Source organism: Oncorhynchus keta, chromosome 17 (assembly GCF_023373465.1).
Source record: "Oncorhynchus keta strain PuntledgeMale-10-30-2019 chromosome 17, Oket_V2, whole genome shotgun sequence".
NCBI lineage: Eukaryota > Metazoa > Chordata > Actinopteri > Salmoniformes > Salmonidae > Oncorhynchus > Oncorhynchus keta.
The window spans coordinates 56,810,604-56,837,161 of record NC_068437.1 but is presented as its reverse complement, the minus strand read 5'-3'; the positions used below and the strand labels follow the sequence as shown (position 1 = coordinate 56,837,161).

The 26,558-nt window shown below is 45.8% G+C and overlaps 1 protein-coding gene across 10 annotated transcripts in view; it reads left to right on the top strand.

The window, feature by feature from the left end:
- Nucleotides 1–26,558, top strand: part of LOC118378188 (tight junction protein ZO-1-like) — a 287,079-nt gene that overhangs the window by 168,774 nt on the left and 91,747 nt on the right. For 7 of the 10 annotated variants that reach the window (XM_052466587.1, XM_052466586.1, XM_052466580.1 and 4 more), the window contains 5 exons: nt 15,072–15,128; nt 17,894–18,018; nt 18,847–18,949; nt 19,341–19,671; nt 24,306–24,412. In XM_052466587.1, coding sequence (XP_052322547.1) covers nt 15,072–15,128; nt 17,894–18,018; nt 18,847–18,949; nt 19,341–19,671; nt 24,306–24,412 — 723 coding nt within the window. The remainder of the gene's footprint in view (nt 1–15,071; nt 15,129–17,893; nt 18,019–18,846; nt 18,950–19,340; nt 19,672–24,305; nt 24,413–26,558) is intronic. The other 3 variants (XM_052466581.1, XM_052466583.1, XM_052466591.1) reach the window with 1 other exon arrangement.

Sequence of the window (26,558 nt, the reverse complement as noted above, 5' to 3'; positions counted from 1 at the left end):
ACTGCAGACACACTGCTGACACTGCACTGCAGACACACTGCTGACACACTGCTGACACACTGTAGACACACTGCTGACACACTGCTGACACACTGCAGACACACTGCTGACACACTGCACACACTGCTGACACACTGCAGACACACTGCTGACACACTGCAGACACACTGCTGACACACTGCAGACACACTGCTGACACACTGCTGACACACTGCAGACACACTGCTGACACACTGCAGACACACTGCTGACACACTGCTGACACACTGCAGACGCACTGCTGATGCACTGCTGACGCACTGCAGACGCACTGCAGACACACTGCAGACACACTGCAGACACACTGCTGACACACTGCAGACACACTGCTGACACACTGCAGACACACTGCAGACACCCTGCTGACGCACTGCAGACGCACTGCAGACGCACTGCTGACGCACTGCTGACGCACTGCAGACGCACTGCAGACACACTGCTGACACACTGCAGACACACTGCTGCACCACAATTACATGTACTGAAGAACATGCCCTGCACACTCTGCAGGAATCTGAAAGAGCTGAAGAGTGTGTGACTGCGTGCAACGTGGGTGTTCATGCGTAATTGTATATGTGTACCCGTATGTACCCGTATGTGTGTGTTTTTTTACAGTAATGTGTACGAATGTTTGTTTTGAATGAGTAAAATGGTCCCAAAAAAAAAGAAACACTGGAAGATTTACTGTCATCTGGAACGAAGTGGCTATTTTATGAGCGTTTCGGGTTCAGCGCTGGATATTAAACCTCCTGCTATAAATTCAGACCAAGCGGTTCAGAGTAACAGCGCTGATTAGCTTGAAGAACCGGGCGTGAAGCAGAGAACTTTTCCAGAGGGATTTTTAATTTCAGGCCCAGGCTTCTGTGTTTCTTTCCACTTCCCAGCAATCTTAGAAATATATTTTTTAAATCCCTCTCTTTTAAAGGACTGTTTTCACTGTTACATGCCTTGTCTTCTTTGTTTTCAACTTTTTGTTTGCTTTTTAATATATATATATATATATATATTTTAAAGCTGTTTGAAGAGGTTTTGCTGACCGTTGCTGTTGATTCTTGAACCTGTTTGAAGAGGTTTGAACCTGTTTGAAGAGGTTTGAACCTGTTTGAAGAGATTTGAACCTGTTTGAAGAGGTTTTGCTGACCGTTGCTGTTGAGCCTTGAACCTGCTTGAAGAGGTTTGAACCTGTTTGAGGAGGTTTGAACCTGTTTGAAGAGGTTTGAACCTGTTTGAGGAGGTTTGAACCTGTTTGAGGAGGTTTGAACCTGTTTGAAGAGGTTTGAACCTGTTTGAGGAGGTTTGAACCTGTTTGAAGAGGTTTGAACCTGTTTGAAGAGGTTTGAACCTGCTTGAAGAGGTTTGAACCTGTTTGAAGAGGTTTGAACCTGCTTGAGGAGGTTTGAACCTGCTTGAGGAGGTTTGAACCTGTTTGAAGAGGTTTGAACCTGTTTGAAGAGGTTTGAACCTGTTTGAAGAGGTTTGAACCTGCTTGAAGAGGTTTGAACCTGTTTGAAGAGGCTTGAACCTGTTTGAAGAGGTTTGAACCTCTGTAGTCCAGCAGTAGATCCATGTCGTGACCTAGTCAGTGTTACCACAGCCACAGCTATACTCCACTAGGCTAACGGCTGGTTGGCATTCAGCCTGGCCAGACAAGTCTCTCTCTCTCACACACACACACACACACAGACACACACACACACACACACACACACACACACACACACACACACACACACACACACACACACACACACACACACACACACACACACACACACACACACACACACACACACACACAGGCAGGCTGTGTAAAGCCCTGGCTGTGTGGTTAGATAAGACTGTGTGAAGTCCTGGCTGTGTGGTTAGATAAGACTGTGTGAAGTCCTGGCTGTGTGGTTAGATAAGACTGTGTAAAGCCCTGGCTGTGTGGTTAGATAAGACTGTGTAAAGCCCTGGCTGTGTGGTTAGATAAGACTGTGTAAAGCCCTGGCTGTGTGGTTAGATAAGACTGTGTGAAGTCCTAGCTGTGTGGTTAGATAAGACTGTGTAAAGCCCTGGCTGTGTGGTTAGATAAGACTGTGTAAAGCCCTGGCTGTGTGGTTAGATAAGACTGTGTAAAGCCCTGGCTGTGTGGTTAGATAAGACTGTGTAAAGTCCTGGCTGTGTGCTTAGATAAGACTGTGTAAAGTCCTGGCTGTGTGGTTAGATAAGACTGTGTAAAGTCCTGGCTGTGTGGTTAGATAAGACTGTGTAAAGCCCTGGCTGTGTGGTTAGATAAGACTGTGTAAAGCCCTGGCTGTGTGGTTAGATAAGACTGTGTAAAACCCTGGCTGTGTGGTTAGATAAGACTGTGTGAAGTCCTGGCTGTGTGGTTAGATAAGACTGTGTAAAGCCCTGGCTGTGTGGTTAGATAAGACTGTGTAAAGCCCTGGCTGTGTGGTTAGATAAGACTGTGTAAAGCCCTGGCTGTGTGGTTAGATAAGACTGTGTAAAGCCCTGGCTGTGTGGTTAGATAAGACTGTGTAAAGCCCTGGCTGTGTGGTTAGATAAGACTGTGTAAAGCCCTGGCTGTGTGGTTAGATAAGACTGTATAAAGTCCTGGCTGTGTGGTTAGATAAGGCTGTGTGAAGTCCTGGCTGTGTGGTTAGATAAGGCTGTGTAAAGCCCTGGCTGTGTGGTTAGATAAGACTGTGTAAAGCCCTGGCTGTGTGGTTAGATAAGACTGTGTAAAGCCCTGGCTGTGTGGTTAGATAAGACTGTGTAAAGTCCTGGCTGTGTGGTTAGATAAGACTGTGTAAAGCCCTGGCTGTGTGGTTAGATAAGACTGTGTAATGTCCTGGCTGTGTGGTTAGATAAGGCTGTGTGAAGTCCTGGCTGTGTGGTTAGATAAGACTGTGTAAAGCCCTGGCTGTGTGGTTAGATAAGACTGTGTAAAGCCCTGGCTGTGTGGTTAGATAAGACTGTGTAAAGCCCTGGCTGTGTGGTTAGATAAGACTGTGTGAAGTCCTGGCTGTGTGGTTAGATAGAACATGCTCGGTCTAGGTGTTCTGCTCTGAACGATAACTATTCTATTGTATCAGGGCAGCGCCACCTGGTTGCTGTGGGAACCGTAAGGAGGGGATTTTTGGAGGAGGGTTTTTGGCAGCAGATATTTGGGAGGTTCAGTCAGTCCGCTTTGGCTCTTTCTCAAAAAGCCAGCCCTACTCATGATCTAAATACCAGTGACCAGGTGAAAGCCAGCCCTCCTCATGATCTAAATACCAGTGACCAGGTGAAAGCCAGCCCTCCTCACGATCTAAATACCAGTGACCAGGTGAAAGCCAGCCCTCCTCACGATCTAAATACCAGTGACCAGGTGAAAGCCAGCCCTCCTCATGATCTAAATACCAGTGACCAGGTGAAAGCCAGCCCTCCTCACGATCTAAATACCAGTGACCAGGTGAAAGCCAGCCCTCCTCATGATCTAAATACCAGTGACCAGGTGAAAGCCAGCCCTCCTCATGATCTAAATACCAGTGACCAGGTGAAAGCCAGCCCTCCTCATGATCTAAATACCAGTGACCAGGTGAAAGCCAGCCCTCCTCATGATCTAAATACCAGTGACCAGGTGAAAGCCAGCCCTCCTCATGATCTAAATACCAGTGACCAGGTGAAAGCCAGCCCTCCTCATGATCTAAATACCAGTGACCAGGTGAAAGCCAGCCCTCCTCATGATCTAAATACCAGTGACCAGGTGAAAGCCAGCCCTCCTCATGATCTAAATACCAGTGACCAGGTGAAAGCCAGCCCTCCTCATGATCTAAATACCAGTGACCAGGTGAAAGCCAGCCCTCCTCATGATCTAAATACCAGTGACCAGGTGAAAGCCAGCCCTCCTCATGATCTAAATACCAGTGACCAGGTGAAAGCCAGCCCTCCTCATGATCTAAATACCAGTGACCAGGTGAAAGCCAGCCCTCCTCGTGATCTAAATACCAGTGACCAGGTGAAAGCCAGCCCTCCTCATGATCTAAATACCAGTGACCAGGTGAAAGCGTTGATGAGCATCAACTGTCAGTGATTGGGAGGAGATCAGGAGAGGACCGTTTTATTTTATTTTGATATCAATTCAGACGGTGCCCCTCTCTCTCTCTCTCTCTCTCCACTCTGCCTGTCCTGTTTCCTAAGTAACTGATGTTGCTTTTGAATAAATCACAAGTCTTTAATCCACCTTACTTACTACATCCTCCTCTTGCTTCTTTATGCTTTAATTAGCCTCCTACACACGCGCTCATGATTTGGACAACGTGTTCTTTGCGGAGGGACCTCGGTGGTCCTGGGTTTGGGGTAGAACATGGGGAGAAGTGAAGGGAGAAGTGAATTTAGAACAGGCCTATGGAATGTCAGTATGTGGCTATCTGCACAGGGTGACCTAGCTACTTTACCTCCTTTTTTAAACACCTTTATTTAACTAGGCAAGTCAGTTAAGAACAAAATCTTATTTACAATGACGGCCTAGGAACAGTGGGTTAACTGTCTGTTCAGGGGCAGAACGACAGATTTGTACCTTGTCAGCTCAGGGATTTGAAGTCCATCTGTGTTAACAGACACTGAATCAATTGTGTTAAAATCCGTAGAGTTTTTCAGAGTGATATTTAACCGGAGATGATTGTTTCAGTGTACGGTAGTACCATCCGTATCAGGATGAGATACGTAGACTATGTTCTCTGCTCTATGGTTGAACATGATTTTGTATTTCTGCCTGGGAAATGTGGTTGTAGACAGTGATGCTTTGTGGGTAAGAAGAGATGGGCTGACTGGGAAGAGAGATTTAGCTTTATTCACTAGGAATCAAACAGAAGCAAACTACCCTGAATTTGTCCAAAATAAACTCTTTGTTTCAGTTGCAAAATACTTTCTGTCGCAAAATGTTTCCGCTACGGTCCACCAACAAATCGCTACATTGTGCGACTAATGAATGCAACCCATGTTGTTGACAGTTTACCCTCCTGCAGAGAACAGAGAACTATCAGTGTTCTGCTGACAGATATAGATTGTTCTGTATTCTGTGATTCTGTATTCTTTGATTCTGTATTCTGTGATTCTGTATTCTGTGATTCTGTATTCTTTGATTCTGTATTCTGTGATTCTGTATTCTGTGATTCTGTGATTCTGTATTCTTTGATTCTGTATTCTGTGATTCTGTATTCTGTGATTCTGTATTCTGTGATTCTGTGATTCTGTATTCTGTGATTCTGTGATTCTGTATTCTTTGATTCTGTATTCTGTGATTCTGTATTCTGTGATTCTGTGATTCTGTGATTCTGTATTCTGTGATTCTCTGTGATTCTGTTTCTGTGATTCTGTATTCTGTGATTCTGTATTCTTTGATTCTGTATTCTGTGATTCTGTATTCTGATTCTGTATTCTTTGATTCTGTATTCTGTGATTCTGTATTCTGTGATTCTGTATTCTGTGATTCTGTGATTCTGTATTCTGTGATTCTGTATTCTGTGATTCTGTATTCTGTGATTCTGTATTCTGTGATTCTGTATTCTTTGATTCTGTATTCTGTGATTCTGTATTCTGTGATTCTGTGATTCTGTATTCTTTGATTCTGTATTCTGTGATTCTGTATTCTGTGATTCTGTATTCTGTGATTCTGTGATTCTGTATTCTGTGATTCTGTATTCTGTGATTCTGTATTCTGTGATTCTGTATTCTGTGATTCTGTATTCTGTGATTCTGTATTCTGTGATTCTGTGATTCTGTATTCTTTGATTCTGTATTCTGTGATTCTGTATTCTGTGATTCTGTATTCTGTGATTCTGTGATTCTGTATTCTTTGATTCTGTATTCTGTGATTCTGTATTCTGTGATTCTGTATTCTGTGATTCTGTATTCTTTGATTCTGTATTCTGTGATTCTGTATTCTGTGATTCTGTATTCTGTATTCTGTAGCCCCATGATTTTACTGCATGTAGGCCTAGTTGTCGTTAATGTGCAAAGACATTCAAGGCATGTTTTAATGACGGTCACAAAGGAAGTGACTCCTACCTCATTTACCCCCGACTTTACCCCATTCATACACTGTTAAGAGGTATGACAATTCCTTTAACTTCCTCTCTGTGTGTGTGTGTGTGTGTGTGTGTGTGTGTGTGTGTGTGTGTGTGTGTGTGTGTGTGTGTGTGTGTGTGTGTGTGTGTGTGTGTGTGTGTGTGTGTGTGTGTGTGTGTGTGTGTGTGTGTGTGTGTGTCTGTGTGTGTGTGGTCTGTTTTGATTGGCGGTGACAGTGTCGTGTGTGTGTGTGTTGGCAATGGTATCTTGATCACCCAGACTAAACTGCAGCTAAAAACCAGCCCAAGCACAATACTGGTCTATTTATAGGTGTGTGTCTGTGCCTGTCTGTGTGTGTGCGTGTGTGTGTCCTCTCCTCTCCTCTCCTCTCCTCCCAGCCTCCAGTCTGGACTTGGCTGTGCATCATTATCAAATCTGTACATCGGCATGATGTGACTGAGCTGGTCTGGTCTGGTCTGGTCTGGTCTGGTCTGGTCTGGTCTGGTCTGGTCTGGTCTGTCTGTCTGTCTGTCTGTGTCACATCTTACAGTCAACCTGATAGAAATCCTGTTTTGTTTTGTTTCCCATAGAAGAGCCTTGGGTGGGCCGGCTAAGTGTAAGACTTATATACGTTTTTTTTTTAAATATATTTTTTAGGATGGCAAAAAGTTTTCAGTGTGAACTTTAAACGACTAAAAACAGAGAAAGTATTTAGAAAATAAACATGCTTTGACTCAAAGTATTTGTAAAAAAATAAATAATAATAAGTCAAAAGTTTGGAACACACCTACTCATTCCAGGGTTTTTCTTTATTTTTTAAAAACTATTTTCTACATTGTAGAATAATAGTGAAGACATCAAAACTATGAATTAACACATATGGAATCATGTAGTAACCACAAAAGTGTTAAACAAATGAAAATATATTCTTCAAAGTAGCCACCCTTTGCCTTGACAGCTTTCTCTCTTGGCATTCTCTCTCAAAAAAAAATGTAAAACTGTTTTTGCTTTGACGTTATGAAGTGCACTGCATTATGGCGCATTATGATGTCATTATGGGGTATTGTGACGTCATTATGGGGCATTGTGTGTAGATTAATGAGGATTTGTTATTTATTTAATCAATTTTAGAATATGGCTGTAACGTAACAAAATTTGGAAAAATTCAAGGGGTCTGAATACTTCCCGAATGCACTGTATACAGTATACTGTAGCATCTGTGAATGCTGGCTATGGTACACTACATGACCAAAAGTATGTGGACACCTGCTTGTCGAACATCTCATTCCCAAATCATATGGAGTTGGTTCCCCTTTGCTGCTATAACGTCCTCCACTCTTCTCAGAAGGCTTTCCACTAGATGTTGGAACATTGCTGCTATAACAGCCTCCACTCTGCTGGGAAGGCTTTCCACTAGATGTTGGAACATTGCTGCTATAACAGCCTCCACTCTTCTGGGAAGGCTTTCCACTAGATGCTGGAACATTGCTGCTATAACAGCCTCCACTCTTCTGGGAAGGCTTTCCACTAGATGCTGGAACATTGCTGCTATAACAGCCTCCACTCTTCTGGGAAGGCTTTCCACTAGATGTTGGAACATTGCTGCTATAACAGCCTCCAGTCTTCTGGGAAGGCTTTCCACTAGATGTTGGAACATTGCTGCTATAACAGCCTCCAGTCTTCTGGGAAGGCTTTCCACTAGATGTTGGAACATTGCTGCTATAACAGCCTCCAGTCTTCTGGGAAGGCTTTCCACTAGATGTTGGAACATTGCTGCTATAACAGCCTCCACTCTTCTGGGAAGGCTTTCCACTAGATGTTGGAACATTGCTGCTATAACAGCCTCCACTCTTCTGGGAAGGCTTTCCACTAGATGTTGGAACATTGCTGCTATAACAGCCTCCAGTCTTCTGGGAAGGCTTTCCACTAGATGTTGGAACATTGCTGCTATAACAGCCTCCAGTCTTCTGGGAAGGCTTTCCACTAGATGTTGGAACATTGCTGCTATAACAGCCTCCAGTCTTCTGGGAAGGCTTTCCACTAGATGTTGGAACATTGCTGCTATAACAGCCTCCACTCTTCTGGGAAGGCTTTCCACTAGATGTTGGAACATTGCTGCTATAACAGCCTCCACTCTTCTGGGAAGGCTTTCCACTAGATGTTGGAACATTGCTGCTATAACAGCCTCCAGTCTTCTGGGAAGGCTTTCCACTAGATGTTGGAACATTGCTGCTATAACAGCCTCCAGTCTTCTGGGAAGGCTTTCCACTAGATGTTGGAACATTGCTGCTATAACAGCCTCCAGTCTTCTGGGAAGGCTTTCCACTAGATGTTGGAACATTGCTGCTATAACAGCCTCCAGTCTTCTGGGAAGGCTTTCCACTAGATGTTGGAACATTGCTGCTATAACAGCCTCCAGTCTTCTGGGAAGGCTTTCCACTAGATGTTTGAACATTGCTGCTATAACAGCCTCCAGTCTTCTGGGAAGGCTTTCCACTAGATGTTTGAACATTGCTGCTATAACAGCCTCCAGTCTTCTGGGAAGGCTTTCCACTAGATGTAGGAACATTGCTGCTATAACAGCCTCCACTCTTCTGGGAAGGCTTTCCACTAGATGTTGGAACATTGCTGCTATAACAGCCTCCACTCTTCTGGGAAGGCTTTCCACTAGATGTAGGAACATTGCTGCTATAACAGCCTCCACTCTTCTGGGAAGGCTTTCCACTAGATGTTGGAACATTGCTGCTATAACAGCCTCCACTCTTCTGGGAAGGCTTTCCACTAGATGTAGGAACATTGCTGCTATAACAGCCTCCACTCTTCTGGGAAGGCTTTCCACTAGATGTTGGAACATTGCTGCTATAACAGCCTCCACTCTTCTGGGAAGGCTTTCCACTAGATGTTGGAACATTGCTGCTATAACAGCCTCCACTCTGCTGGGAAGGCTTTCCACTAGATGTTGGAACATTGCTGCTATAACAGCCTCCACTCTTCTGGGAAGGCTTTCCACTAGATGTTGGAACATTGCTGCTATAACAGCCTCCACTCTTCTGGGAAGGCTTTCCACTAGATGTTGGAACATTGCTGCTATAGCAGCCTCCACTCTTCTGGGAAGGCTTTCCACTAGATGTTGGAACATTGCTGCTATAGCAGCCTCCACTCTTCTGGGAAGGCTTTCCACTAGATGTTGGAACATTGCTGCTATAACAGCCTCCATTCTTCTGGGAATGCTTTCCACTAGATATTGGAACATTGCTGCTATAACAGCCTCCATTCTTCTGGGAATGCTTTCCACTAGATATTGGAACATTGCTGCTATAACAGCCTCCATTCTTCTGGGAATGCTTTCCACTAGATATTGGAACATTGCTGCTATAACAGCCTCCACTCTTCTGGGAAGGCTTTCCACCAGATGTTGGAACATTGCTGCTATAACAGCCTCCACTATTATGGGAAGGCTTTCCACTAGATGTTTGAACATTGCTGCTATAACAGCCTCCACTCTTCTGGGAAGGCTTTCCACTAGATGTTGGAACATTGCTGCTATAACAGCCTCCACTCTTCTGGGAAGGCTTTCCACTAGATGTTGGAACATTGCTGCTATAACAGCCTCCACTCTTCTGGGAAGGCTTTCCACTAGATGTTGGAACATTGCTGCTATAGCAGCCTCCACTCTTCTGGGAAGGCTTTCCACTAGATGTTGGAACATTGCTGCTATAGCAGCCTCCACTCTTCTGGGAAGGCTTTCCACTAGATGTTGGAACATTGCTGCTATAACAGCCTCCACTCTTCTGGGAAGGCTTTCCACTAGATGTTGGAACATTGCTGCTATAACAGCCTCCACTCTTCTGGGAAGGCTTTCCACTAGATGTTGGAACATTGCTGCTATAGCAGCCTCCACTCTTCTGGGAAGGCTTTCCACTAGATGTTGGAACATTGCTGCTATAACAGCCTCCACTCTTCTGGGAAGGCTTTCCACTAGATGTTGGAACATTGCTGCTATAACAGCCTCCACTCTTCTGGGAAGGCTTTCCACTAGATGTTGGAACATTGCTGCTATAACAGCCTCCACTCTTCTGGGAAGGCTTTCCACTAGATGTTGGAACATTGCTGCTATAACAGCCTCCACTCTTCTGGGAAGGCTTTCCGCTAGATGTAGGAACATTGCTGCTATAACAGCCTCCACTCATCTGGGAAGGCTTTCCACTAGATGTTGGAACATTGCTGCGGGGGGACTTGCTTCCATTCAGCCACAAGAGCATTAGTGAGTTCGGGCACTGATGTTGAGCGATTAGGCCTAGCTCACAGTCGGTGTTCCAATTCATCCCAAAGGTGTTTGATGGTGTTGAGTTCAGGGCTCTGTGCGGGCCAGTCAAGTTCTTCCACACCGATCTCAACAAACCATTTCTGTATGCCCCTGTGCAGAAAGCGAGATCCTCTTGCTGAAACAGGAAAGGGCCTTCCCAAAACTGTTGCTACGAAGTTGGAAGCACAGAATCATCTAGAATGTCATTGTATGTAAGGGAACTGAACCATAAAAAACAAACCCAGACCATTATTACTCGTCCACCAAACTTTACAGTTGGCACAATGCATTGGGGCAGGTAACGTTCTCCTGGCATCCTCCAAACCCAGATTCGTCCGTCAGACTTCCAGATGGTGAAGCGTTATTCATCACTCCAGAGTCCAATGTGGCGGGAAGCAGCGTTGAGCCAGTACCCGAAAGGTTGCTGGATCGAATCCCAGAGCTGACAAGGTAAAGATCTGTTGTTCTGCCCCTGAGCAAGGCAGTAAACCCATTATTCCCCGGGCGCGGATGACGTTGATGTCAATTAAGGCCGCCGCCCACACCTCTCTGATTCAGAGGGGTTGGGTTAAATGCGGAAGACACACTTCAGTTGAGTGCATTCAGTTGTACAACTGACTGGGTATCCCCTCTTCCTTTCCCAATGGCCGTGAGCTTTACATTTACATTTACATTTAAGTCATTTAGCAGACGCTCTTATCCAGAGCGACTTACAAATTGGTGCATTCACCTTATGACATCACTCCAGCCGACACTTGGCATTGCTCATGGTGATCTTAGGCTTGTGTGCAGCTGCTCGGCCACGGAAACACATTTCATGAAGCTCCCGATGAAGTTATTGTGCTGAAGTTGCTTCCGGAGACAGTTTGGAACTCGGTAGTGTTTGCAACCGAGGACAGACATATTTTACGCCACACACGCTTCAACACTCAGCAATCCCGTTCTGTGAGCTTGTTGTTCCTAGATGTTGCAACCGAGGACAGACATATTTTACGTGCTTCAGCACTCGGCGTTCCCGTTCTGTGAACTTTGCGGCTGAGCCGTTGTTGCTCCTAGACGTTTCCACTTCACAATAACAGCACTTACAGTTGAACCAGGGCAGCTCTAGCAGGGCAGAAAATTTACAAACTGACTTGTTTGAAAATGTGGCATCCTATGACGATTGCCACGTTGAAAGTCACTGAGCTCTTCAGCACGGACCATTCTACTGCCAATGTTTGTCTATGGAGATTGCTTGGCTGTGTGCTTGATTTTACACACCTGTCAGCAACGGGTGTGGCTGAAATAGCCGAATCCACTAATTTGAAGAGGAATCCACTAATTTGAAGAGGAATCCACTAATTTGAAAAGGAACCCACTAATTTGAAGAGGAATCCACTAATTTGAAGAGGAATCCACTCATTTGAAGAGGAATCCACTAATTTGAAGAGGAATCCACTAATTTGAAGAGGAATCCACTAATTTGAAGAGGAACCCACTAATTTGAAAAGGAATCCACTCATTTGAAGAGGAACCCACTAATTTGAAAAGGAATCCACTAATTTGAAGAGGAATCCACTAATTTGAAGAGGAATCCACTAATTTGAAGAGGAATCCACTAATTTGAAAAGGAATCCACTAATTTGAAGAGGAATCCACTCATTTGAAGAGGAATCCACTCATTTGAAGAGGAATCCACTAATTTGAAAAGGAATCCACTAATTTGAAAAGGAATCCACTAATTTGAAAAGGAATCCACTAATTTGAAGAGGAACCCACTCATTTGAAGAGGAATCCACTAATTTGAAGAGGAACCCACTCATTTGAAGAGGAACCCACTCATTTGAAGAGGAACCCACTCATTTGAAGAGGAACCCACTCATTTGAAGAGGAACCCACTCATTTGAAGAGGAATCCACTCATTTGAAGAGGAACCCACTCATTTGAAGAGGAACCCACTCATTTGAAGAGGAACCCACTCATTTGAAGGGGTGACAGACATATTTTACGCCACACACGCTTCAACACTCAGCAATCCCGTTCTGTGAGCTTGTTGTTCCTAGATGTTGCAACCGAGGACAGACATATTTTACGTGCTTCAGCACTCGGCGTTCCCGTTCTGTGAACTTTGCGGCTGAGCCGTTGTTGCTCCTAGACGTTTCCACTTCACAATAACAGCACTTACAGTTGAACCGGGGCAGCTCTAACAGGGCAGAAATTTGACAAACTGACTTCTTGGAAAGGTGGCATCCTATGATGGTGCCATGTTGAAAGAGCTCTTCAGTAGGGACCATTCTACTGACAATGTTTGTCTATGGAGATTGCATGGCTGTGTGCTCGATTTTATACACCTGTCAGCAACGGGTGTGGCTGAAATAGCCGAATCCACTAATTTAAAGGGGTGTTCACATCCTTTTGTGTATATATCATGTATATAGTGTCATTGAATGCTGAATATGGTGTGGTTTTGTGTATATATAATGTATATAGTGTCAGTGAATGCTGAATATGGTGTGGTTTTGTGTATATATAATGTATATAGTGTCAGTGAATGCTAGCTATGGTGTGGTTTTATGTATAGTGTATATAGTGTCAGTGAATGCTGACTATGGTGTGGTTTTGTGTATATATAATGTATATAGTGTCATTGAATGCTGAATATGGTGTGGTTTTATGTATATATAATGTATATAGTGTCAGTGAATGCTGAATATGGTGTGGTTTTGTGTATATATAATGTATATAGTGTCAGTGAATGCTAGCTATGGTGTGGTTTTATGTATAGTGTATATAGTGTCAGTGAATGCTGACTATGGTGTGGTGTGTCAGTGTGGTTTTAGTTTTAGTTACAGTATCTGTCAGTGTGAGCTACCTTGAGATTTCCTGGTTGGGTTGACAATGCTGCTTGGATACGGTCAAGATGAGTAGCTATCTGAGAATGAGATGTACAGTAGTGCTTTGGTTCGTTGTGACAATGCTGCTTGGATACAGGGAATGCTACAGAAGCTAACCAGAGATGTAGCCTTGTGGTGTAGTTGTGACTGCTGTCTAGGATACAGTGAATGCTACAGAAGCTAACCAGGGATGTGGTGTCGTTGTGACTGCTGGCTAGGATACAGTGAATGCTACAGAAGCTAACCAGAGATGTAGCCTAGTAGTGTAGTTGTGACTGCTGGCTAGGATACAGTGAAGGCTACAGAAGCTAACCAGGGATGTGGTGTAGTTGTGACTGCTGGCTAGGATACAGTGAATGCTACAGAAGCTAACCAGAGATGTAGCCTAGTGGTGTAGTTGTGACTGCTGGCTAGGATACAGTGAATGCTACAGAAGCTAACCAGAGATGTAGCCTAGTGGTGTAGTTGTGACTGCTGGCTAGGATACAGTGAATGCTACAGAAGCTAACCAGAGATGTAGCCTAGTGGTGTAGTTGTGACTGCTGGCTAGGATACAGTGAATGCTACAGAAGCTAACCAGGGATGTAGCCTAGTGGTGTAGTTGTGACTGCTGGCTAGGATACAGTGAAGGCTACAGAAGCTAACCAGGGATGTGGTGTAGTTGTGACTGCTGGCTAGGATACAGTGAAGGCTACAGAAGCTAACCAGGGATGTGGTGTAGTTGTGACTGCTGGCTAGGATACAGTGAATGCTACAGAAGCTAACCAGGGATGTAGCCTAGTGGTGTAGTTGTGACAATCTTGGCTTTGGGGGATTTTGGCTCAGCAGATCCCATCTCTCTTTCGCTGCATTGCAGGAGCCATGCAAATAAATAAATAAAACCATCGCTCCTCAACACCTCAGCTGGCTCTGGTGGTGCACATCACCCTGGGATTCCTCTCTTTGTCTCTCTCCCCTCTCTTCTCTCTCTTCTCTCTCTCCCCTCCTCCTCTCTCCTCTCACTCCCCTCTCTCTCATCTCTCTCCCCTCTCTCCTCTCTCCCTTCTGTCCTCTCCTCTCTCTCCCTCTCTCTCTCTCCCCTCTCTCTCTCCTCTCTCTCCCTCTCTCTCTCCCCTCTTCTTCCTTCCCACTCTCTCCCTTCTGTCCTCTCCTCTCTCTCCTCTCTCTCCTCTCGCCCCTCCACTCTAACCACTAGGCTACCCTGCCGCCCCTCCCTCTAACCACTAGGCTACCCTGCCGCCCCTCCCTCTAACCACTAGGCTACCCTGCCGCCCCTCCACTCTAACCACTAGGCTACCCTGCCGCCCCTCCACTCTAACCACTAGGCTACCCTGCTGCCCCTCCACTCTAACCACTAGGCTACCCTGCCGCCCCTCCACTCTAACCACTAGGCTACCCTGCTGCCCCTCCACTCTAACCACTAGGCTACCCTGCTGCCCCTCCACTCTAACCACTAGGCTACCTGCCGCCCCTCCACTCTAACCACTAGGCTACCTGCCGCCCCTCCACTCTAACCACTAGGCTACCTGCCGCCCCTCCACTCTAACCACTAGGCTACCCTGCCGCCCACTTAGTGTGTTGTGAAATCTGTTGTGTTGTAACGTTTTTACAAATGTAGAGTTTTGCTGGATCCCAGTACCTCAGTTCTCTTCTATTTTCTCATCTTAGATATTGAGGCTGTAAAGTTTATTTTTCTCATCTTAGATGTTGAGGCTGTAAAGTTTATTTTCCTAAGTGAATGCATCTAAAGCCTGGAGGCTACTGACTCTAATTTAACTGATGATGAAAATAACTTTCTTCTCTCTTTGTTGTTACAGAGCGCAGCAATGGAGGAGACAGTCATATGGGAGCAGCACACAGTAGCTCTACACAGAGTGAGTGGTACATAGTCCCTGTCTCTCTCTCTCTCTCTGTCTCTCTCTCTCTGTCTCTCAATTCTCAATTCTCAATTCTCAATTCAAGGGCTTTATTGGCATGGGAAACATGTGTTAACATTGCCAAAGCAAGTGAGGTCTCTCTCTCTCTCTCTCTCTCTCTGTCTCTCTCTCTCTGTCTCTCTCTCTGTCTCTCTGTCTCTGTCTCTCTGTCTCTCTCTCTCCGTCTCTCTCTCTCTCTCTCTCTCTCTCTCTCTCTCTCTCTCTCTCTCTCTCTCTCTCTCTCTATTTCTCTCTATTTCTCTCTCTCTCTCTCTCTCTCTCTCTCTCTGTCTCTCTCTCTCTCTCTCTGTCTCTCTTCCTCTCTCTCTCTTCCTCTCTCTCTATCTCTCTCTCTCTCTCTCTCTCTCTCTCTCTCTGTCCTCTGTCTCTGTCTCTCTCTCTTCATCTCTGTCTCTCTCTCTTCATCTCTGTCTCTCTCTCTCTCTGTCTCTCTCTCTCTCTCTCTGTCTCTCTCTCTCTCTCTCTGTCTCTCTCTCTCTCTCTCTGTCTCTCTCTCTCTCTCTCTCTCTCTCTCTCTCTCTCTCTCTCTCTCTCTCTCTCTGTGTCTCTCTGTCTCTGTCTCTGTCTCTCAGCCTCTCTCTCTCTCTCTCTCTCTCTCTCTCTCTCTCTCTCTCTCTCTCTCTCTCTCTCTCAAGCCTTTCCTATCTCTGTGCCCTTGCCTCACTCCTTTTTCACCTTCTTCCCTCCCTCCATCCTCTTTTTCCTCCTGCCTCCACTCCCCCTAGTCAGCATGCTGCCAGCGTTCTCACTGAACACACAATAACAAGACAATAACAGGACAACATTTATTGAATAATCCCAACTGTTAACCAATCACTAACGAAAGGGTGTAGACTCCGGCTATCGACTTCGGCTTGCCTTGAGAGAAGATGTTGTGTGTCTAAACAGCCCAACAACAACAACATAAAACACTTACCGAAGTCCGAAACAAACAAATGACATCATAGTAAACAGTTCCGTCCGAAAGTATTCAGACCCCTTGACTTTTTCCACATTTTGTTATGTTACAGCCTTATTTTAAAATGGATTGAATCAACATTTGAAAAAAAAAAAAATGTATTTAGATTAAGAAAAAGAAAAATAAAGTCAAAGGGTTTGAATACTTTGTGAAGTATACACAAACTTTTCCAAACTGTATCGGTCAAGGAAGCATGCGATCGCCTTAGGTGTCACAGGGTTCTCTCCTCTGTGTGAAGGACAAGACACGTCTTTTGTGACCGTCGGGCACAGTAGATCACCTGCTGGTTGAACAGTGATGATTCAACATGGACAATCGTCTTGAAATGAATAGAAAATGGTCAGTGTTCTGTGGTCAGAGGCGACAGGACGTTTGCTTTTAACCATTTGTTGACATAGTCTGTCTCCTCCTTAAAATCGGGCTTTCACCAGGGCTGTAGAACAAAATGTCACAATTTGACCTTCCATACAGGCCAAGGTCGGGCGTATGAACACAACAAGCATGGATTGTCTATACAAATCACACTCTGTCATCTCTCTCTCTCTCTCTCTCTCTCTCTCTCTCTCTCTCTGTGTGCCTCTCTCTCTCTCTCTCTCAATCTATCTGTGTGTCGCTCTCTCTCTATCTGTGTGTGTCTATCTGTCTCTCTCTCTCTGTCTCTATCTGTGTCTCTCTCTCTATCTGTGTGTGTCTCTCTCTCTCTATCTATGTGTGTGTGTCTCTCTCTCTCTATCTATCTGTGTGTCTCTCTCTTTCTCTCTCACTCACTATCTCTCTGTCTCCCACTCTCTAACTCTCTCTCTTGTTGTTGTGAATGCTATAGTGTTCTGATGCTAGTCTCTGTCTCTCCCTGGGTTTCTGTATCACCAGGCACCAGGGTAGACTGTTAACATCTCTGTATCACCAGGCACCAGGGTAGACTGTTAACATCTCTGTATAACCAGGCACCAGGGTAGACTGTTAACATCTCTGTATCACCAGGCACCAGGGTAGACTGTTAACATCTCTGTATCACCAGGCACCAGGGTAGACTGTTAACATCTCTGTATAACCAGGCACCAGGGTAGACTGTTAACATCTCTGTATCACCAGGCACCAGGGTAGACTGTTAACATCTCTGTATAACCAGGCACCAGGGTAGCCTGTTAACATCTCTGTATCACCAGGCACCAGGGTAGACTGTTAACATCTCTGTATCACCAGGCACCAGGGTAGACTGTTAACATGCCCTTTAACATCTCTGTGTCACCAGGCACCAGGGTAGACTGTTAACATCTCTGTATCACCAGGGACCAGGGTAGACTGTTAACATCTCTGTATCACCAGGCACCAGGGTAGACTGTTAACATGCCCTTTAACATCTCTGTGTCACCAGGCACCAGGGTAGACTGTTAACATCTCTGTATAACCAGGCACCAGGGTAGACTGTTAACATCTCTGTATCACCAGGCACCAGGGTAGCCTGTTAACATGCCCTTTAACATCTCTGTATCACCAGGCACCAGGGTAGACTGTTAACATCTCTGTATCACCAGGCACCAGGGTAGACTGTTAACATCTCTGTATCACCAGGCACCAGGGTAGACTGTTAACATCTCTGTATCACCAGGCACCAGGGTAGACTGTTAACATCTCTGTATAACCAGGCACCAGGGTAGACTGTTAACATGCCCTTTAACATCTCTGTATCACCAGGCACCAGGGTAGACTGTTAACATGCCCTTTAACATCTCTGTATCACCAGGCACCAGGGTTTGGCTTTGGGATAGCCATCTCAGGAGGTCGGGATAACCCTCATTTTCAGAGTGGTGAGACCTCCATCGTCATCTCAGACGTCTTGAAGGGAGGGCCAGCCGAGGGCCTACTGCAGTAAGATCCTCCTCTCCTCTCCTCTCCTCTCTCCTCTCCTCTCCTCTCCTCTCCTCTCCTGTCCTGTCCTGTCCTCTCCCTCTCCTCTCCTGTCCTCTCCTCTCCTCTCCTCTCCTCTCCTCTCCTCTCCTCTTCTCTCCTGTCCTCTCCTCTCCTCTCCTCTTCTCTCCTGTCCTCTCCTCTCCTCTCCTCTCCTCTCCTCTCCTCTCCTCTCCTCTCCTCTCCTCTCCTCTCCTCTCCTCTCCTCTCCTCTCCTCTCCTCTCCTCTCCTCTCCTCTCCTCTCCTCTCCTCTCCTCTCCTCTTCTCTCCTCTCCTCTCCTCTCCTCTCCTCTCCTCTCCTCTCCTCTCCTCTCCTCTCTCCTCTCCTCTCCTCCTCTCCTCTCCTCTCCTCTCCTCTCCTCTCCTCTCCTCTCCTCTCCTCTCCTCTCCTCTCCTCTCTCCTCTCCTCTCCTCTCCTCTCCTCTCCTCTCCTCTCCTCTCCTCTCCTCTCCTCTCCTCTCCTCTCCTCTCCTCTCCTCTCCTCTCCTCTCCTCTCCTCTCCTCTCCTCTCCTCTCCTCTCCTCTCCTCTCCTCTCCTCTCCTCTCCTCTCTCCTCCTCTCCTCTCTTAGGATTAATTACCACATCGGCTTCCTTGGTTTGATATAAATCTGAGGGATGTGGCTTGGAACAAATGTAACCGTTCTCAGATGCATAGATGGTTCTATGGATGGGAGGACTGACAGTCCATGAGATCAAAATGATAGTATTAATTAAACATTTTTTAGTTATACATGTGGTTGTTTACTGTGTTTTTACAAGTCTCTCTCTCTCTCTCCTTTCCTTCCAGGGAGAATGACAGAGTCACGATGGTCAACGCCGTCTCCATGGACAACGTGGAACACGCATACGCAGTCCAGCAGCTTCGGAAAAGTGGCAAGAATGCAAAGATTGTGAGTATCATTTTGAGGAACCTAAAAATAAAAACTTCTCTGTGTTTCTCTTGCACTGGTAAAATCCAGCTGTTAAATATAAATTGGCCAATTGTTTTTATCTTAGCACCCGGAGGCATAGTACGCCTGGGACTTACCAATTATCTGCTAAAACCTGGAAATCACATCTTACCACTTCCACTGGACACAGAATACCCCAGAGATAGAGAACTGGAAGTTTGGGGTGTAATTACACCACTTATTATGGACTAGATCCTGTCTTTTTCGGGCTAACGTCCTGGAGAGAGAGACAGAGAGAGAGAGAGAGAGAGAGAGATAACGAGGAAGAAATGGGGAAAGGAAATTGGTGTGTAATCTCATGACAACAGACTAAAATTGTCTTCCTCTTCAGACGATCAGACGGAAGCGGAAGGTGCATGTTCCCATGGGTCGTCTTGGGGAGAGGGAGACCATGTCGGAGCATGAGGAGGACGAGGAGGACAGTTACGACGAAGAGATATACGAGACGCGTTCCACACGCAGCGGCCCCAGCGCCTACAGCGGCGTGGGAGGGGCCTCGGCCCGGCGCAGCGGGAGAAGCACGGGAAGGCGGGACCGGGACAGAGAGCGGGAACGCAGCGGCTCACGGGAGAGGAGTCTCTCCCCGCGCTCCGACCGGCGCTCACTCAACCAGCCCCCGCGGCCCGCCAAAGTCACCCTCGTCAAGTCCCGCAAGAATGAAGGTGAGGATCATAAAGTTGGGATTTTTGGGTGGAGCCAAACGTGCCGTTTCTCTAGAGAGACATCAAATCATTGACAATAGAAATGAAGTCAAGAACTAAATGGGACCCTAAAGGGAGTTGTAGTTTTCATTAAGCAAATATTCAACCTAGTTCAGTGCAGAAATGTGGTAATTAACTACAATGACCATAATCCATTGTGCCTGCTCTATTCCGTCTCAGACAGAGATGGATTTATTTTTACAGTTGGTGAAAGTATGACTTATCTACTTTGTTAAACTAGTATAACAAAGCTAGTATAATTGCTCTGCAGCACGTAGGCAAGCTAGGCTAGCTAAATAGGACGGCTAAAGACTAGAGAATGGGGAGAAAAGAGAGAACATTAGATGGCTGGTTGGCTGGTTGACTGGCCGGTTGGTTGGCTGACTGGTTGGTTGGCTGGTTGGTTGGCTGACTGGTTGACTGGCTGGTTGGTTGGCTGACTGGTTGGCTGGCTGGTTGGCTGGCTGACTGGTTGGCTGGCTGGCTGGCTGGCTGGCTGGTTGGTTGGCTGGCTGGCTGGCTGGTTGACTGGCCGGTTGGTTGGTTGGCTGGCTGGTGGTTGGCTGGCTGGCTGGCAGGCTGGCTGGCTGGTTGGCTGGCTGGCTGACTGGTTGTCTGGCTGGCTGGTTGGCTGGCTGGCTGGCTGACTGGTTGTCTGGCTGGCTGGTTGGCTGGCTGTCTGGCTGGTTGTCTGACTGGTTGGCTGGCTGGTTGGTTGCTACTACCTGAGCAGAGATGAGATGATTTCAGGACTGAAACCTTGTAAAGTCACCAAAAAAAGTAATAAACACAACTGAAATATTTTATTATTTCATAGTAATTTTCCATTTTCTAATGTATGTGGACCTGACAAACAATAGAATAATTTAACTATTTTTGTCTTTAGAATTATAAAGCTGTAATTAATTTAATGACATTATTTCATAATGAATTTAATGTTTAAAACAATAATTGAAACTGAAAACTGTGATCATTTTTAAAATAATTTAACTGAAACCAAATCGACTTAGTACTACTAGTCAGGGTTAGTTAGGATATATGTTGTCTAGTTAGGGTTATGGTCAGGGTTATGGTTAGGGTTAGGGTTACGGTCAGGGTTATGGTTAGGGTTAGGGTTACGGTCAGGGTTATGGTTAGTTAGGATATATGTTGTCTAGTCAGGGTTATGGTTAGTTAGGATATATGTTGTCTAGTCAGGGTTATGGTTAGTTAGGATATATGTTGTCTAGTCAGGGTTATGGTTAGTTAGGATATATGTTGTCTAGTCAGGGTTATGGTTAGTTAGGATATATGTTGTCTAGTCAGGGTTATGGTTAGTTAGGATATATGTTGTCTAGTCAGGGTTATGGTTAGTTAGGATATATGTTGTCTAGTCAGGGTTATGGTTAGTTAGGATATATGTTGTCTAGTCAGGGTTATGGTTAGTTAGGATATATGTTGTCTAGTCAGGGTTATGGTTAGTTAGGATATATGTTGTCTAGTCAGGGTTATGGTTAGTTAGGATATATGTTGTCTAGTCAGGGTTATGGTTAGTTAGGATATATGTTGTCTAGTCAGGGTTATGGTTAGTTAGGATATATGTTGTCTAGTCAGGGTTATGGTTAGTTAGGATATATGTTGTCTAGTCAGGGTTATGGTTAGTTAGGATATATGTTGTCTAGTCAGGGTTATGGTTAGTTAGGATATATGTTGTCTAGTCAGGGTTATGGTTAGTTAGGATATATGTTGTCTAGTCAGGGTTATGGTTAGTTAGGATATATGTTGTCTAGTCAGGGTTATGGTTAGTTAGGATATATGTTGTCTAGTTATGGTTAGTTAGGATATATGTTGTCTAGTCAGGGTTATGGTTAGTTGGGATATATGTTGTCTAGTTAGGGTTAGTTAGGATATATGTTGTCTAGTCAGTGTTAGGGTTAGTTGCGATATATGTTGTCTAGTCAGGGTTATGGTTAGTTGCGATATATGTTGTCTAGTCAGGGTTATGGTTAGTTGCGATATATGTTGTCTAGTCAGGGTTATGGTTAGTTGCGATATATGTTGTCTAGTCAGGGTTATGGTTAGTTGCGATATATGTTGTCTAGTTAGGGTTAGTTAGGATATATGTTGTCTAGTCAGTGTTAGGGTTAGTTGGGATTTGTTTTCTAGTCAGGGTTAGGGTTATTAAGGATATGTTGTCTAGTCGGGGTTAGGGTTAGTTAGGATTTGTTGTCTAGTCAGGGTTAGGGTTAGTTAGGATATATGTTGTCTAGTCAGGGTTAGGGTTAGTTAGGATTTGTTGTCTAGTCGGGGTTAGGGTTAGTTAGGATATATGTTGTCTAGTCAGGGTTAGGGTTAGTTAGGATATATATTGTCTAGTCAGGGTTAGGGTTAGTTAGGATATATATTGTCTAGTCAGGGTTAGGGTTAGTTATGATATATGTTGTCTAGTTGGGGTTAGGGTTAGTTAGGATATATATTGTCTAGTGAGGGTTAGCATTATTTAGGATATATATTGTCTCGTCAGGGTTAGCATTAGTTAGGATATATATTGTCTAGGTAATGTTAGTTGGGATCAGGTCTTGAGACAAACTGTTTGGCCTACCAGCCCCTCAGATTGTTTTAGCATAATTACACCAACAACAGGGGAGGCAGGTAGCCTAGTGGTCAGAGCGTTGGGCCAGTAGCCAGCAGGTAGCCTAGTGGTCAGAGCGTTGGGCCAGTAACCAGCAGGTAGCCTAGTGGTCAGAGCGTTGGGCCAGTAACCAGCAGGTAGCCTAGTGGTCAGAGCGTTGGGCCAGTAACCAGCAGGTAGCCTAGTGGTCAGAGCGTTGGGCCAGTAACCAGCAGGTAGCCTAGTGGTCAGAGCGTTGGGCCAGTAACCAGCAGGTAGCCTAGTGGTCAGAGCGTTGGGCCAGTAGCCAGCAGGTAGCCTAGTGGTCAGAGCGTTGGGCCAGTAGCCAGCAGGTAGCCTAGTGGTCAGAGCGTTGGGCCAGTAGCCAGCAGGTAGCCTAGTGGTCAGAGCGTTGGGCCAGTAACTGAAAGGTTGCTGGATCGAATCCCCGAGCTGACAAAATCTGTCGTTTTGTCCCCTGAACAGGCAGTTAACCCACTGTCATTGAAAATAAGAATTTATTTCTTAACTGACTTGCCTAATTAAATAAAGATCAAATAAAAAATGTAAATAACATTTAAAAAAAAAAGGATGAGCATGTTTCGTAAACAATACATGTATTACCAGTAAGAAGTGATATATTGCTCAATTTTATTTCATTTTTTGTGACCTGAGTCTTTTAACCAACAAAACACAAATGAGACAAACATTTTCAGCCTCCCCTTTAAGGGCGGGAAGCTACCGAGGCTGTTACAGCTGTTCTCCTCGTGACAGTGTGTGCCTGTGAGAGGTTGAGAATCTGACTAGTAGCTGATGTGTCTTCGTTAGCAGTAGAAGCAAACTCAAACATTGTGAACAAAACAATAAAAATAGCAGGGACAGTCGCACTCTTTGAAGTAAATTAGACAAAACTTTTTATGTCTTGTGTTCAGCACGACTAAAAATACATCTTCATCACTTCAATCCCAGTGAGCTCAGCTCCCCAGCCAAGGCAGTGTTGTTGCGCGAGGTGGGATATAATAGGATTTTAAAGTTATTTTGTATGATTAGCTACCAGCTGTGAAACAAAACGACAGAAACAAAACTTTTAAAACAGTTGAAAACATATAATACTAATATGTTATAACCTAAAGATAAAAAGATAAAAAGATAAAAAGATAAAATTGACGATAGCCTGATTGGGTGACAATATTATCAATTGTCAAATTGTGAATGACGAGACCTGTGTAATTGATACAAAGAAAGAGGGAACAGAACATGTGTTTTGTATTTATATATTTTTTTAACAAACAAAAACAGACTTTTTTTCAAATTCTCACGTTTTGGTTTCTGTATCTGACCAGTCGGAAAGAGCAGATTCTAATGTTTCTAAACACACCTACATTTGCCAAACAACTCTCAGTAATAAACGAATGGGCTCTGTTTCTAAATAAATAACTTTTTGTATTTTTGTTGTTGTTGTAGCATAACCATAGTTTCACACGTGTGAGCACTCAAGACACTAAGTAATTGTTTTTGGGGTGGGAAATATACTTCTATTTTTTTTTATTCTCTTATATTCCATTACATTCTTACTGTGAAATAAGAATATAATCTTCTTTATATATCTTTTTTTTTTGTATCACGATATTTCTTAATAAGACCTGCCTAAATTAAATAATGCATTTCTTTGTCATGGTGTATATTAAATGGATTAATTAGACTGTTAGATTAGAAGGTAGACGCTCCAAAGACCCACATTGGCGGCTACTGGTATGTGCCGATGCCTGGCGATGCTAGTGCTAACCGCTGCTACCAACTGCTACCCTCTCAGAGCTCCATAGCCGTCCTACCAGCAGCTAGCAGACGTGAGCGCTATTGTCAACATGCTATATACTATGCTAACATACTATAGCATGCAATATTGCTAAAATCCTATAGCATGCTATACTATGCTAACATGCTTTAGCATGCTATACTATGCTATGCTAACACTATCTTTGTTGCTGTTCGTTCACTCCGTAAGCAGAATATGGCCTTCGCCTGGCCAGCCACATCTTCGTGAAGGACATCTCCCCCGAGAGCCTGGCGGCCAGAGACGGAAACATACAGGAGGGAGACGTAGTCCTGAAGGTGAGAGGAGGGAGGGAGGTAGAGGGGGGAGAAGGAGGATATCGGGGACGGAAACATACAGGAGGGAGACGTAGTCCTGAAGGTGAGAGGAGGGAGGGAGGTAGAGGGGGGAGAAGGAGGATATTGGGGACAGAAACATACAGGAGGGAGACGTAGTCCTGAAGGTGAGAGGAGGGAGGGAGGTAGAGGGGGGAGAAGGAGGATATCGGGGACAGAAACATACAGGAGGGAGACGTAGTCCTGAAGGTGAGAGGAGGGATGGAGGTAAGAGGGGGAGAAGGAGGATATTGGGGACAGAAACATACAGGAGGGAGACGTAGTCCTGAAGGTGAGAGGAGGGAAGGAGGTAGAGGGGGAGAAGGAGGATATTGGGGACAGAAACATACAGGAGGGAGACGTAGTCCTGAAGGTGAGAGGAGGGAGGGAGGTAGAGGGGGAGAAGGAGGATATTGGGGACAGAAACATACAGGAGGGAGACGTAGTCCTGAAGGTGAGAGGAGGGATGGAGGTAGAGGGGGAGAAGGAGGATATTGGGGACAGAAACATACAGGAGGGAGACGTAGTCCTGAAGGTGAGAGGAGGGATGGAGGTAGAGGGGGAGAGAAGGAGGATATCGGGGACGGAAACATACAGGAGGGAGACGTAGTCCTGAAGGTGAGAGGAGGGAGGGAGGTAGGGGGGAAGGAGGATATTGGGGACAGAAACATACAGGAGGGAGACGTAGTCCTGAAGGTGAGAGGAGGGAGGGAGGTAGAGGGGGAGAGGGAGGATATCGGGGACAGAAACATACAGGAGGGAGACGTAGTCCTGAAGGTGAGAGGAGGGAGGGAGGTAGAGGGGGAGAAGGAGGATATCGGGGACAGAAACATACAGGAGGGAGACGTAGTCCTGAAGGTGAGAGGAGGGATGGAGGTAGAGGGAGGAGAAGGAGGATATCGGGGACAGAAACATACAGGAGGGAGACGTAGTCCTGAAGGTGAGAGGAGGGAGGGAGGTAGAGGGGGGAGAAGGAGGATATCGGGGACAGAAACATACAGGAGGGAGACGTAGTCCTGAAGGTGAGAGGAGGGAGGGAGGTAGAGGGGGGAGAGGGAGGATATCGGGGACAGAAACATACAGGAGGGAGACGTAGTCCTGAAGGTGAGAGGAGGGAGGGAGGTAGAGGGAGGAGAAGGAGGATATCGGGGACGGAAACATACAGGAGGGAGACGTAGTCCTGAAGGTGAGAGGAGGGAGGGAGGTAGAGGGAGGAGAAGGAGGATATCGGGGACGGAAACATACAGGAGGGAGACGTAGTCCTGAAGGTGAGAGGAGGGAGGGAGGTAGAGGGGGAGAAGGGAGGATATCGGGGACGGAAACATACAGGAGGGAGACGTAGTCCTGAAGGTGAGAGGAGGGAGGGAGGTAGAGGGGGGAGAAGGAGGATATTGGGGACAGAAACATACAGGAGGGAGACGTAGTCCTGAAGGTGAGAGGAGGGATGGAGGTAGAGGGAGGAGAAGGAGGATATTGGGGACGGAAACATACAGGAGGGAGACGTAGTCCTGAAGGTGAGAGGAGGGAGGGAGGTAGAGGGGGAGAAGGAGGATATCGGGGACAGAAACATACAGGAGGGAGACGTAGTCCTGAAGGTGAGAGGAGGGATGGAGGTAGAGGGAGGAGAAGGAGGATATTGGGGACAGAAACATACAGGAGGGAGACGTAGTCCTGAAGGTGAGAGGAGGGAGGGAGGTAGAGGGGGAGAAGGAGGATATTGGGGACAGAAACATACAGGAGGGAGACGTAGTCCTGAAGGTGAGAGGAGGGAGGGAGGTAGAGGGGGGAGAAGGAGGATATTGGGGACAGAAACATACAGGAGGGAGACGTAGTCCTGAAGGTGAGAGGAGGGAGGGAGGTAGAGGGGGGAGAAGGAGGATATTGGGGACAGAAACATACAGGAGGGAGACGTAGTCCTGAAGGTGAGAGGAGGGATGGAGGTAGAGGGAGGAGAAGGAGGATATTGGGGACAGAAACATACAGGAGGGAGACGTAGTCCTGAAGGTGAGAGGAGGGATGGAGGTAGAGGGAGGAGAAGGAGGATATTGGGGACAGAAACATACAGGAGGGAGACGTAGTCCTGAAGGTGAGAGGAGGGAGGGAGGTAGAG